This window comes from Betta splendens, chromosome 9 (genome assembly GCF_900634795.4).
Source record: "Betta splendens chromosome 9, fBetSpl5.4, whole genome shotgun sequence".
NCBI classification, from domain to species: domain Eukaryota; kingdom Metazoa; phylum Chordata; class Actinopteri; order Anabantiformes; family Osphronemidae; genus Betta; species Betta splendens.
Genome location: NC_040889.2, coordinates 3,029,998 through 3,042,809, shown reverse-complemented (window position 1 = coordinate 3,042,809; position 12,812 = coordinate 3,029,998). Strand labels below are relative to the sequence as shown.

Genomic DNA, 12,812 nt, shown 5'->3' with positions numbered 1-12,812 from the left:
CCGCCTGGGCAGTGGCACCGAGGGCACAGGAGTCAACACAGGGTGACATGTTAACATATTGTGAGGACACTGAACGCAGAATGAGACGTTCAAAGGCGAGCCCTGTGAAAAGTTTAGCTTTGGAATTAAACACTTACACACTGCTTTTCTTTATCTGAATAATTTTAGGCCACCTCTCGCTTGGATGACCGTCGTCCAGCTGGTTTGTGAGTAGCCTCCTCCATGCTGTACAGCAGGAACCACACATTCAGGAATCAGGAATTGATTTCCTTCTCTATGTTGAACAAGGACACATTACATTAGAACCATCAATTATTAGTACTTCATCTATAACTCTTAAGCAGCTACATCCGGGCCCTGAGTGTCCTTTCCATCACTCATCCTGCATGCTGTGTCCCCATCCTTCCTAGAAATACATTCATTAAATGCATTTGCTCGTGACATTTAAGGACAACAACGCAGACAAAGCATTTGCTGTACAGAACATGTCCGAGCGTCTGTGAATAGGACGGTTAAGTCCTCAGCCCACTCATTTAGGCAGTGGGCTCGTTTTACATTTGCTCTCTGTATTCAGGCTGAAGTTTTAGAGACGATGCCCTTCCAGTCAAAGACAATGCAGACAATGCCATTGGCCTAGGGCTTATCTACACAGGGAACCTTTCAGCGGCATTTTCCAGTCGCCCGTTGAGCACTTGTCTAATAGGACAAACACTGCACGCTTCCATTTGAATCTGACCAGCTGTGTAAACGTCTATATTTTTCTTTCTTTCATTTGTTCTTTCGGGCTCTGACGACTACACGCATATATACATACTTTGCAGTAGTGCAGCACCTGAATACGTCCAGTATAACAGAACATCAATAGTCCAAGTACGTCAGAAAATTCTCTGACAGTGCTGAAGCTAATTAGAAGTGTTAAGCTGGTCCCTGGTCCCACTACCCCCCTTGACATACATCACTGCCGTGGTTGTGCCAGCTCCATAAGGCCCAGTTGAAAGCTGTTCATTGCTAACACAAATGTCGTTCTACAGGAACAGGAAAGATGAAAGGTGATTTATCTGAATGGACAACTCTTCGACAGCATCCACATATAGATCACTCATGTTGAATTCAAAGGCAAAGCCGTTAAATCTGCATTTATACTCCTAATCCACCAAAAAGCAGCTGCCAGAAATAGACTGAAGCGCATGACACCCACACACACATGCATGCACATTTAACATATGCATTTTCTTTTGATTGCGCATGAAGTGCAGTCACAAATACGCATACATGTGCACAGGCGCGTCACACTTATTTCAGGACAAGCAAGGGCCCCAATTCCTAACCTTTGGCTCAGCCAAACCGTAGTAATTAACTTGCCTCCTGACCCTAAAATAACCCTTCAACCAGAACTTCTGAAACACTACATGAAAACAAGGACAAGTACATATGAGCACGGGCACAAGGGCAGAGTGATTTCCCCTGTCGTCTGATCTGGTTCATGTCTTCCTGGTGAGGAATAAGAGCGAACGGGAAAAAAGAAAGTCATTTGATCCTCGACACTCCAGTTCGCTCCAGTTCCTTCCAGTTTCCTCCCACGGTCATGACACACCTGTCAGAGCTAAAAAGATTCAGAACACATTCTGGTGAAGGCAGTGGTGCTTTTTAAAAATATCTACAATGCAGTCAACACTGCTTTTTAGTGCTTTTTAATTTACAACTTGGGCAGCATTCGTTTGTTATAAAAGTTACAGATTAGTGGTTTTCTGTAAATTGTCAATATCGATTGACAAATTTGTGTTTTTGTACTTGTCAACATACTAGAAATAATAAAATTTCAAATTCAATTACAGCAGGTATTGATAATATTAAGACACTAATGATCTTCCCCACTACTGTACGTTTGCAGGTGGATCATCAGACAAGTACGTTATAGTACCACCTAGTGTCAATCACAAGATTAACAAGTAGATTTTTTAGTTTGTCATGTTTACATTAGTTTTTGGTTGTATCTTTGTGTAATTTAGTGCCTGGATTTGTGACTTAGTGAAAATTGTAAACCGATTTTTCATTTTTTTTAATTTCAACTCTTGAAACTTCTAATTATTTAGGATTTGCAATTGCCAAAGTTAAATCTAATCCTAATATGTAAGTGGTTGACTAGGACAAATGCAATTGCAATAGAATCACTTCAATCCATTTCGAATTAGCAGCCATTTACTTTATAATTTAAAAAAATGTTTGACATTGCACGTCATACTGAATGGTAAATTTGTGACACTGAAAAGGAAAAAAACATCAGAGAAGAGAGTAGTAATAAACACTGATATGAATGAGGAAAAAAAGTTTGTGTACTGTATAAAGAGGAAGCATAGCAAGAAATGGATGCTTTAAAAGTACGAAGACCTGTAACCCTGTAACTCTGGTCTTAGTCTTGAAGGGTTGCGCCATCTTGTGGCCAGATTTAATAATCACATTTGATGCTGTATAGCCTTAGACTCAATATAACCTTTTAAAGACAAGCATGTTAGTGTGGGTAGAAATAATATAGAATGAAACACAAACAATTAGTCAGACATGTGATAAAGAAAAACACTTTAACTGTGTGAAAGTGTTACACAGAGAAGCCAAGATGTTTCAGTCGTCTCACATTTAACAGTCAGTTAAGATAAGATTGAACACAAACATTATTGAAATGACGAGAAGTTTAAAATAATCACCTTTATTTTTGTAATACTGATGGTTGTTGTACTTTTTAGCTCCATGTTAGAAGGGTCAAATGGTCAGGATATATGACAAAGAACTGAATCCTCTCTCTCGTCATCCACAATCTATGACAGACAGTGATTTCAGCCCAAACCTAAAATCTTCCTTCTTAAGTTTAATATATTTGCAGCTATTGCTGTGATTGCCGGCAATAAGTTATATACAGCATCCTTAATCACTTAATCACATAAGGAACGGTAGTAGACTAAAAAAACTTGTGTTATTCCCACTCACCAGTCTGCAGCTATAGCACTGACCAGCATGTTCCAAATATGCTGCTGTAGCATGCATAATGGCAACTGTGCGTCTTTCCTTTTACATTAGTCCAATATGAAACTTTTAACGTAAGGTTCATGTTTAAGAAAGTTAAACTAATAAACATTTAGTGCAAATAAAGCCTTACATATAGAATACATCAATATTATTTTCAGTATTTGACCAACAGAAACCAAAGAAATTCACTTTTTCTTTATATTATTACAGTATGTACTATCTAGTTGTTAAATATTAAAGCATTTCTAATCATGTACAAATCCTAAATCTAAAGTAGAAACAAGAATCAGTCAAACTACAGATGTTCTCTAATTAGAAAAGGGTTTCTAGTAGATGCAGCAATTGTATTTTTAAAAATGAAATGACCTACAGTTACAGCTGTAGCAGTAATTTATTCTCAAGCCCTTTTCTTCAGACAAATTCAAAATGCTTTGTTTCCTGTGTAACAATCTACCGTCTTTTTCTCCATTTTAAATTGCACTCTTACTCTGTGGATGTGTTTTTATGCCTTGTGTTAAAAACTAGAGTACAGGAAACTTTTGGCGGGCAAAAACTTGAAGATTGGTCTGAAGGTAATTCAAGCAAAACTTAAAAAATTTTAAAAAAGAAAAAATATAATTTTTTTTGTGCTTGTCTAACTTGTTCCATAAAGAGAAATCCGTCAACAGGGTATATTTTCCGCTTTTGATCTCATTAACGTAATTTACAGATAACTCATTTAATTTAGTTTGGGCATAATGTTTTTTTAAGAGACTTGGGTGTAAGTTTTTTCTAATTTAACGAATAAAAATAGTGAAATTCATTTTAAAAAATCTTAATTTACCCTGATTTCGTACTAAGTCGATCGTTTTTCCACACCCTGCTTGATGCCCAGCACCAGGTGCACAAACCAGTTTATTTGAACCATCCAGCCTTTTTCCCGGCAGATCTCTATCTGGTCCAGTAGGTGGCGCTGTGCCTCATCTTCGCTGCGGCCAACAGTCAGCGCCTCACGGATGTATTCAATGTCCTCCTTGCTGGTCAGCTGGGGCATGCCTGTTGATGGCCAGAAAATAAGAGTCTTACTTCTGGATAGGATGAGTGCTTTATGTTTTAGAAGCAAGGTTGTCATACCAGTCATCAGCATCATGGAAAAGAGGATGATGAGTAGGTTGGTGTGGTGCCGAAGAGCGAGGTAAGCCTTTATGCACACGTCCTGAGAAAGAGGTTTAAAGAAAGAGTTTTAAATCCACACAGGCTGTAAGATATGCAAAAGCTGGCATCCTACTGCATGATATTAATTTTGACAGAGAGGGAAATCAGTTCTTCTAGTGCTTGTGTGGCTATGTCTGTGATGTGCTAACTTTACACTTGTAAAAAATCAGAGTCTTGACACCTGGAATTTCTGGAAGTGGGGGCTGCTTTTTTTTCCCGAAGTTCCCATGACATACAGGAAGTCAGGCGTGAGCACAAAGGGAACCCACTCCTTGCTGATTCCCATGAAGCTCTTATAATTCCCCAGGATGTGGCCAAAGTCGATGTGGAAGAGATTCCCTGCAGCAGCACAAAAGAAACATAAACCGAATATGTAGAAATATAAAACGTAGGGTACTTTTCATTACAAAAATGAAGAATCTGGCAGAATTTGACATATTAATATTCCCCTATATTTAGTATACTGTATATATACACTATACTACTGGACAAATGTGTCGCTACCAGATTCAGTGATCATGATGTTGTCGTTGTGACGATCCCCGATTCCCAGGACATATGTAGCCACACAGTAGCCACCGCAGGAATACAGAAACCTCTCCACTGCCTGCTGGAACTAGAAGTGCAAAAGAAAGTGTACACGTCATGTAAACCACCGCTACCAGAGCTGAAAGACAAACTGGTGCAAACTGAGATCTAACGCAGCAGAACGACAAAAAAAAACAAGACGCTGGGGTGGAAGCGTTGTGGCTAAAAGTAGTGCATGTGTGCATTGTGGTGACACAAAAAAGAAAACCCTGAGGTTTGCTTCCTTCCTGAGAGTCACACTGTTACTTCCTCTGAGGTAGTAAATAGAGCAGCAGCTGAACACGGCTCCCAGTGAACACATCCTACTGTGGCTCTGTTTCTAGTCGGGCATTCCTGATCTCGTCCTTATGATCTACAGTACAGCGCTCAAGAGCCGTGCGCTGCGTCTCGTACCTTGTCCTCGCTGACACACTTGTCTCGCAGCCACTGATAAAGGATTTCATCTTTGAAGGCTCCAGTGCTTCCCACAACACTCTGCTGGATGTTAGCGATGGTGGTGGCATCCTTCACAATCTCAATCATACCTGCATATGCAAAGAGATGAGAGAGTGAGTAATAACACCTAGAATGTTTAACCCCCCCCTGTCCGCCCATCGGTTGGGTGTTCGACCTATTCTGTTTCCAGTGGAGATGCAGCCATACGGCAACAGGCAGAGATCCAGCGATTCCGTCTCCCAGATCGACTCCATGATCAAAAGGATCTGAAAGGGCAGACGAAGAAGCTTAGTCCACAGATTCAAACGGAAGTCTTTGCTCCAGGGATGCCTCCGCCCACCTGCAGGATGAGCATGTCCTGTCGGAGGTCATCGCCGTCTTTGAAGATGATGCCGATGGGGTCTTTGGACAGTGTGGTGGGGTCGGCTCTCTTGAACTGCAGCCACAGCGGCTTCTTCTTGGAGGCCATCACTTTACACTGCTCGATCTGCGTGAAAGCAAGGGGTGTGTGTTCATTGGGCGCGCGTGCGTGTGTGTGTGTGTGTGTGTGTGTGTGTGTGTGTGTGTGTGTGTGTGTGTGTGTGTGTGTGTGTGTGTGTGTGTCCTTGCGGTTACATCAGAATGGGGCCCAAAATCCTTTTTTTTTTTAAACAAAGTGGAGCCCTATGGCTGGGCCCCACAACTTTAAAGGCCTTTTTGAGGGTGAAGATGTTATTTTAGGACTAAAGTTAGAATTGAGGTTTGGTTCGGATAAGAGCAAGGGTTAAACGTCTGCCTTTATTTGTAATTTTTAGGGAAAGGCATTATGTCAATGGTGGGGCCCTAGCACACACACACACAGCCTGTGTGTGTGTGTGTGTGTGTGTGTGTGTGTGTGTGTGTGTGTGTGTGTGTGTGTGTGTGTGTGTGTGTGTGTGTCTCACCACCAGGGCTCCAGCTCTCAGTCCAGGATCATACGGGACTCTAAAGCTCTCTGGCAGACCAGACAACTGCAGAGTCTCTAGCTTCTGGCGCAACTGAAACACCACTGAAATACCCCACCCAAAGGATTTTATTTACAAAGTAGTTTTTTTCACATCCCTTAGCGCTTGAGTAAAACATAAGTTATTATGATTTCTCACCTTGAGCAGTGACATCATATTTATCAGCAGACACGGCCTTGATCTCGCGGGTGACTTTCTGCAGAGCCTCAGTCATCTCCACCTGCAGAGTGGAAGAAGAAGGAGAAAAATAACGATTTCGCACAAAGGGGTTTTGGGGGAAGGATCGGCACAAGTTTTGCTCACTTGCTTCCTGAAGTCCTGCAGCATGGCTTCGCCGCAGCCTCTGAGGTAGGCCTCCAGGAGGACGGCATACCTCTGCTGGTAATGCATCGACTGGGCTATCTCACTGCGCAGGAACCAAAAGAGGAAGTGACCTATGCGTTTGCTCTGCAGAGGGGGAATACCATTATTACATCAGCTCATTTCATACAGATTCTATCGTTCAGGAGAGGACACAAAGAAAACAAAAGATAAAATACACACAGCGAATGTGAAAACAAATTCACAGATGTTGGTCACACTCACCCTCAGAGCTCTCTTCAGCAGGAACCTGACCAGAGCGCTGTCATGGTAGGGCTCAAACTTGACTGCCTGCAGAAAAAGAATGTAGGTCAAACTTGATTTGAAGCCTTTTCGGGGGTTTCATTCAGACAGACACACGCATGCAAAAACAAAAAAAGCTGGTTCTCTGTAGCAATAATCAAATTGGTCAAAACATTCTGACAGGTGGTTTTGTGAGGTGTGGCTCACACACGCACACTGGATTCTGGTGAAGCCACGCTGCATATACAAACACTTGCCAGTGTGTCCAACAAAAAGCATCCAGCGGTTGAAGGGTGATGGGGCGGCAGCAAAGGAAGTGCAGTGGAAACACTAAGTTCATTGTTCTCACACTGTGTGAGCTCTGCAATTTAGCCTTTAGAGGCTTTGAGCTGTAGTGGCACACGTGGTTCTAACGGGTCAGGGGGTGCAGACGGATAGAGCAAACCTCACACATTGTGGGGGAGGGGAGAGAATGAAAGTGTAAGGTCACGCTTTGAGCTGCCTGCTCATTTCTCTCTGTGTACAGGGTGTAAGAACTCTGTAATGAGTCAGTCTAGACACAGTGTGATAAAACTGTACAGCAGGAGGAGGCTGTCGTTTTCCTATCACACCATGGAGGCTTTGTTGACTCCAGCTGATAACACCCACTGCAATGCTAATGCAAATGTGACCAAATAGACAACTAAGGAAATGCATCAGAGGACAAACATGCAGCGTGTACAGCATGTGCTGAGTCACCTAAGCAAAGTGTTACCATGTATGTATACAAAAACAGAAACAGTCTCGCCTGTACAAGCTGCAGGAGGTATCTGAGCACGTCGTCGTCTTCCAGGGTCTCCAGCTTCCTCACGGCCATCGAGCGGACCTGAGCGTCCGAGTAGTGACAGTCCAGCAGCTGCATGGCCAGGCCAACGTCCAGGCCGCTGAGCGAGAACACCAGTGGATGCTGAGTACCAGCACACGCACGCTGTAGAGCACAGTGTGAAGATGCTTCCTACCTGCTGTCCCACGCACTGCTGCGCTCCAGCAGGCGGTGGATCGCCAGGACATCCTCCTGCTTGCCCCATTTGACCGAGCCGAGCAGCTTGGGGTACGCCCTGAGGGCAGGAAGAAATACATGAAGTATACACGTACTGTACTGGTTGGAGGTTTATGCTCTTCAGAATCAAGTGAAGTAACTACCTGGGGTCACGCATACACTCGTGTCTGAAGTGCCACAGCAGCTCTTTGTCCTCAGGGCTGAGTGGATGCAGCGGGTCAGTGGCAACAATGGCCTCAAACTGCTTCTTTAAGTGGTTGGGCATCTCTCTCTGACCCCGCTCCCCCAGCTCCGCCTCCTCCCCCGCCACTCCCGCGTCGCGGCACACGTCCCGGCTCTTGGGCAGCACCACCGGGTAGCAGTACTTGTCCAGGAGAATGGCGACGGCCATGGACGACTCCTTGTCCGGGTTGGTGGCGGACGTGAGCTTGTCGGCGTTGATGCTGCTGCTGCTCTCCTCACTCTTCTCGGGCATTTTCCACATGTGGAGGATGAACTCGCCCTGGCGGAGCAGGGAGCGGTGGTCAATCAGGAGCAGGTTGACGTAGTAGAGGAGGCGGCTCTTGGTTTTCCCTAAGGGATGGTCAGGCAGAGGATGACACAGTAAGCGTTGCTGTGGACTCTGTCAACAAGCAATTAGACATTAAGTGTGACAAAGACCATCAATGCAGCCTCCTGAAGTATAATCCTGGTAGAAGACTCCCTTGGAGTTTGGAGTCTGTGGTTGCTTGCCACAAACCACCTACGTGTAGAAGAAAAAAAGAGCAAAGCTTATAAGCAATAAAAAGTAAGAAAGTTATATTATTAGTCACTGCATGCAGAAACTCATTTCACCAACAACATTTCCTGTGGTGCTTGTCTGTGTTTACCTGTAGGTTGAGGCGTGCCCCCTTGGGCAGGTCCTTGATTTTGATGTTAAACTCCAACCAGCAGTTCCACAGCACTTCCTCATTGAAGGTTTTGGAGGTCGTTCTTTCCTAAGTGAAGCATACGATTGAATGCCAAGCAAGCCTTTAAAACTGTTTGTGGTCTTCATTTTGCAATCAGCAAACTGTGTAATCTCTCAATTTTTTTCTTTGTTAGTGCAGTCCACTGTTTCTACGCGGGATTCAAATGAGCTTTGCATATCAAAGGTTTTCGCAGGAAGCGATCCGACATGTAAACCAGCGTACATAGGCGCCGTGTTCCCTCGCCTTCAGCTCAACCAAGGTTGAGTTGAGTCATTTAACCTAAAAAGTGTGCTGACGTTACCTGAGCTAAAAGTTGCTGGCCGTGAAAGATGCTGGCCTCTATGAAGACGATAAATTCCGGCACCTTGGGAAGCGTGGGGATGTCGATACCGAGCACCTTCACTCTGAACTTCCTGTTACAATCCCACATGGAGATGGTGAACACACGTTCGTGGTCCTTTTCATCGATGGTCAATTGCTCGTGGGTACCTGGTGAAGAAAAGTCAGAGAAACTATCAGGAATGTGTCTAAAACTCAGTAATTAACCTTGACATACAAATATATCGTAAAAGATGGTATTTTCCACCTACCTGCAACTCCAGTACAGTCGTCTACCTGGGCCCAGTCCTCCTTCATGACCAGATCCAGTTCAGGATCAGGCGGCGTCTCCAGAACTAAGTGGATCTCTTCTCCATTTTTCAGACACTGACGGATCCAGTTAAAGCTCTGCAGTGGTTTCTCCCCATACAGGTACTCTTCTCTATGTGCAGGAACATTGGGAAGGTTAGTTTAAAAACACCTTATTATTAATTGTAATCCTTATATATCATGTAATTTATCAACCAAACAACCGTTTTAATGCATTCGGCCTCCTATGATTATTTGACATACCTTCCACAAACACGTAGCACATAGTCTGCATCACACACATTATCGGGGATGCCCAATAAGACTCTTTTATTGGCTATCTTGTTAAAAAAGTTAGTCAGCACCTAGTAAAGTTGAAAAATTACGCAGAAAGCAATAGATATAAAGGTGCAGTTGTATGACAGAAATGTTTAATACATATGAATGAATACTTTGTTCACCTGAGCCGGTGTATCGTCAACAGAGACCTTGATGGTTTGACTGGCCGTGCTCATGTGGATCACCACCAGTATGTGTCCGTTAGTGACCTGCAGAGGAGAAGGAATGGAAGTGAATGGTTAAAAGTGTCAGTTACAGTACATTAAATCCAGTCCAGCGGCAGAGAGCCAACTGCCCACCTTGTTGAGCAGGTGCTCAGGCACGGGCTTGTGGGTCGCCCAGGGGTCCATGGAGTAGAGTTTGGGGTCGCGGTCGCACAGCTCGATGCGCCGCGGCGTCAGCAGCTTCCTGCGCGTGAACTCCAGCTCGTCGTCGTGCACGTTGCTGACGTCAGTGACGTCGTAGCCGATCAGGTAGTTCAAGTAGCGCTGGTAGTGCAGGGACTCCTCGGAAGGCTGCGGACGGGGCACCATCTGTATCTTCCCCACTTCCTTTTTCAGGGCTTTACAAAGCACAACGGTCGCAGCATTAGCACAGCACGTCTCAGCACCTGTGGTTTCAAGTCACGGTACTAACAGTGACTGAGCACCTCTCCAGTAGCGAATGCAGTCGAGCGTCTGGAAGACCTGGTGCTTGTCGTAGATCTCACACAGGTTTCCCTTCTTCTGGTACAGCAGGATACAGTAATCCGGACAAAATCGCTGGTAGAACTCGGGACAGAAATTTGACGTCACGGCCTTCAACCACACCTGAGCTTTCACCTTGGCAACAAAAAGAAATGTACAGAGATTTAATATACTGAATTTCCGTAATATGCCAAAAGCTCCTCTGAGCATCACAACTTAATTTATATAATAATAATAATTAACAATTAGACACACAAAGCTCTTTTAGAAACCAGTAAACTCAGCGACCTGCTCCACAGTCCAGTTCCCAGCCACCTCCAGCTGCAGGCTATCAGGATTGCCGCCCCACGTGGCAGTGGGGAGGACAAACTCAACTGTGATCTGGTCCATGGAGGTGCTGGAGGACGAGCTGATGGCCTTCTTTCTTCTCCGGATCACTTCACGCAGGACAACAGGCTTTTCGACGCTTACTAGGATACGTCGCCTGTCCATCGCCTAGCTTGGGGGGGACAATAGAAAACATACAAAGAACATCAGGTAATAACACAAGAAACAAACATGAGTACTGACATAGGCAGAGACAAGTGTTTTATTTCTTAATTTAAAAATAGGTAGATATAAATCATGGCTTAATTGACAATAAGTGTCGTTATTTATTTCTTTCTGGCTTGTATATAATTATGTGGGTGATATACTGTAATAGTGGTTTATGTCTGACTATAGTTTCATAAAGAACTGAAATTACTACATCCTGTTCTTCAGTAGGGTTAAACACAATTTTGTTTAAATAGTTCCTCATAATTAGTTAGTGTAAATAAATGAATAAATTGTAAATAAATCTGTAAAAACACTTGACTTAACTCTCGGGCTTTATTTGAGCACCTTTTCCCCACTTTATTCCACTGCTCCTGGTTTTCAATAAAATCAGCTTTTGACAATTCAGTTTGTAGTATAAAAAACTATAATCACGTTAAGGTAGTTCATTTTTTTTTTATTAGCACCCATGATCTGTTTCTTCCACAGCGGCAGAGGAAGTTTTCAAAGCAGGAAGCAAACGTCGCCCCAGCATGGATGAAACTAAGCCTACACACACTTGACAGTGTGCTGTTTTGACGACGCTGGCATTAACACACGAGTTATTACATCTGTCTGATGTTAAAGATGAAGTTGAAAAAACTTTGAAGACTAAATAAAACAGTCAAAAGCAAGAGTGAAGACGCCGATTTATTCTGTGGCAACGTACATGTAACGGTACAGCTGCAATAATAGTGACAGGGAGAGGCGTCAGGTTTGGTCAACAAAAGCACATAAAACTTGAGTTAGCACTCACCAATGAACGCAGACGCAGCAGGCGTCAAACCCCAGGGCTTTAGGCGAACGTTTCGGCATTTATGCTACACGAAGAGACCACTAAGCAAGAGTGATAACTACTTTAACCCCAAGAGCAAAGCCTGGGTTGAGGAAATGCTGCGCTTCAGCCGAAGCCCGTCAAGTTCGCCGGTTAAACTTTTTCTAGTCGGAAAAAGAACGCAACTTCCGGTTTTTCTTCAAAGTAAAACAACACAATGGCGCACCAAAAGCAGATTCACAACCGAAAGTAATTTTGTGACAAAGTGTGTTAAACTAAACGTTTTTGATACGTGATATTATTATAACAAACGAGCTTGTTCTAGTTAGATTTTAAATACAATGAAATACATCCATCCAGTCGTTTCGAAATAGCAATCGAACATGTTAAAGAAGTTGACGGAAGTGTTACAGTGTAATGATGTCTCACTTGACGTATCCTGCCCGAATATAGTTCCGCAAAGCGAACGCTGAAAGACGTTGAACAGTCATAAATTTTACATAAATGTACATCAGCTACATATTTTTGATTATTATCTCTCTGTGGAGAACATGGTTACAACTCTGTAAAATAATGACACTAATAATGCTCTGACCGCCCAAATACAGTTGACACCTGTAAGAACAAACTGTACTGAGTTACTAAAAGCCATTCTGTTGTAAATGTCAACAACCTGCATTGCGTTGTTTTTTGTATACATAGTTTTTCATAGTCTTTTCGCAACATTTATTCTGTGATTACATAAATGCCTTATGTCCGACTTTTACGTGCAACATTACATGTTCTACAGGCTTTAAATGTTCAATCTCAAATTGAATATTGCACTGTATGTGTAGAGCAATGAAGCTATTATCCTGTAGTGCCACATTTGTATGGGATCAGATTGCTAAGGTAAGGTGTACATTACTCTGCGCGTCATATTTGTAACATATTTGTTTCTCTATCCAACTCGTAACAGTTTAGCGTCAGCTTTTAAAAGTGACTTAAAGCACCCAGTGT

The 12,812-nt window shown here is 43.3% G+C and overlaps 1 protein-coding gene across 1 annotated transcript; it reads right to left on the bottom strand.

Annotated features, from left to right (window-relative positions):
* Positions 1-2,560: 2,560 nt before the first annotated feature.
* On the bottom strand, positions 2,561-11,985 carry pik3cg (phosphatidylinositol-4,5-bisphosphate 3-kinase, catalytic subunit gamma). Its single transcript, XM_029160364.3, has 24 exons — positions 11,796-11,985; positions 10,754-10,964; positions 10,429-10,600; positions 10,079-10,341; positions 9,902-9,988; positions 9,705-9,805; positions 9,404-9,573; positions 9,115-9,302; positions 8,733-8,840; positions 8,524-8,605; positions 8,007-8,436; positions 7,823-7,921; positions 7,612-7,747; positions 6,807-6,872; positions 6,525-6,668; positions 6,360-6,441; positions 6,162-6,265; positions 5,579-5,725; positions 5,414-5,504; positions 5,197-5,327; positions 4,720-4,831; positions 4,397-4,554; positions 4,135-4,216; positions 2,561-4,056 (listed from the first exon to the last, which is right to left on the bottom strand). Exons 2-24 carry the CDS (start codon positions 10,955-10,957, stop codon positions 3,857-3,859), a joined length of 3,357 nt encoding a protein of 1,118 aa, XP_029016197.1. The 5' UTR covers positions 10,958-10,964; positions 11,796-11,985; the 3' UTR covers positions 2,561-3,856.
* Between the last annotated feature and the right edge of the window lie 827 nt (positions 11,986-12,812).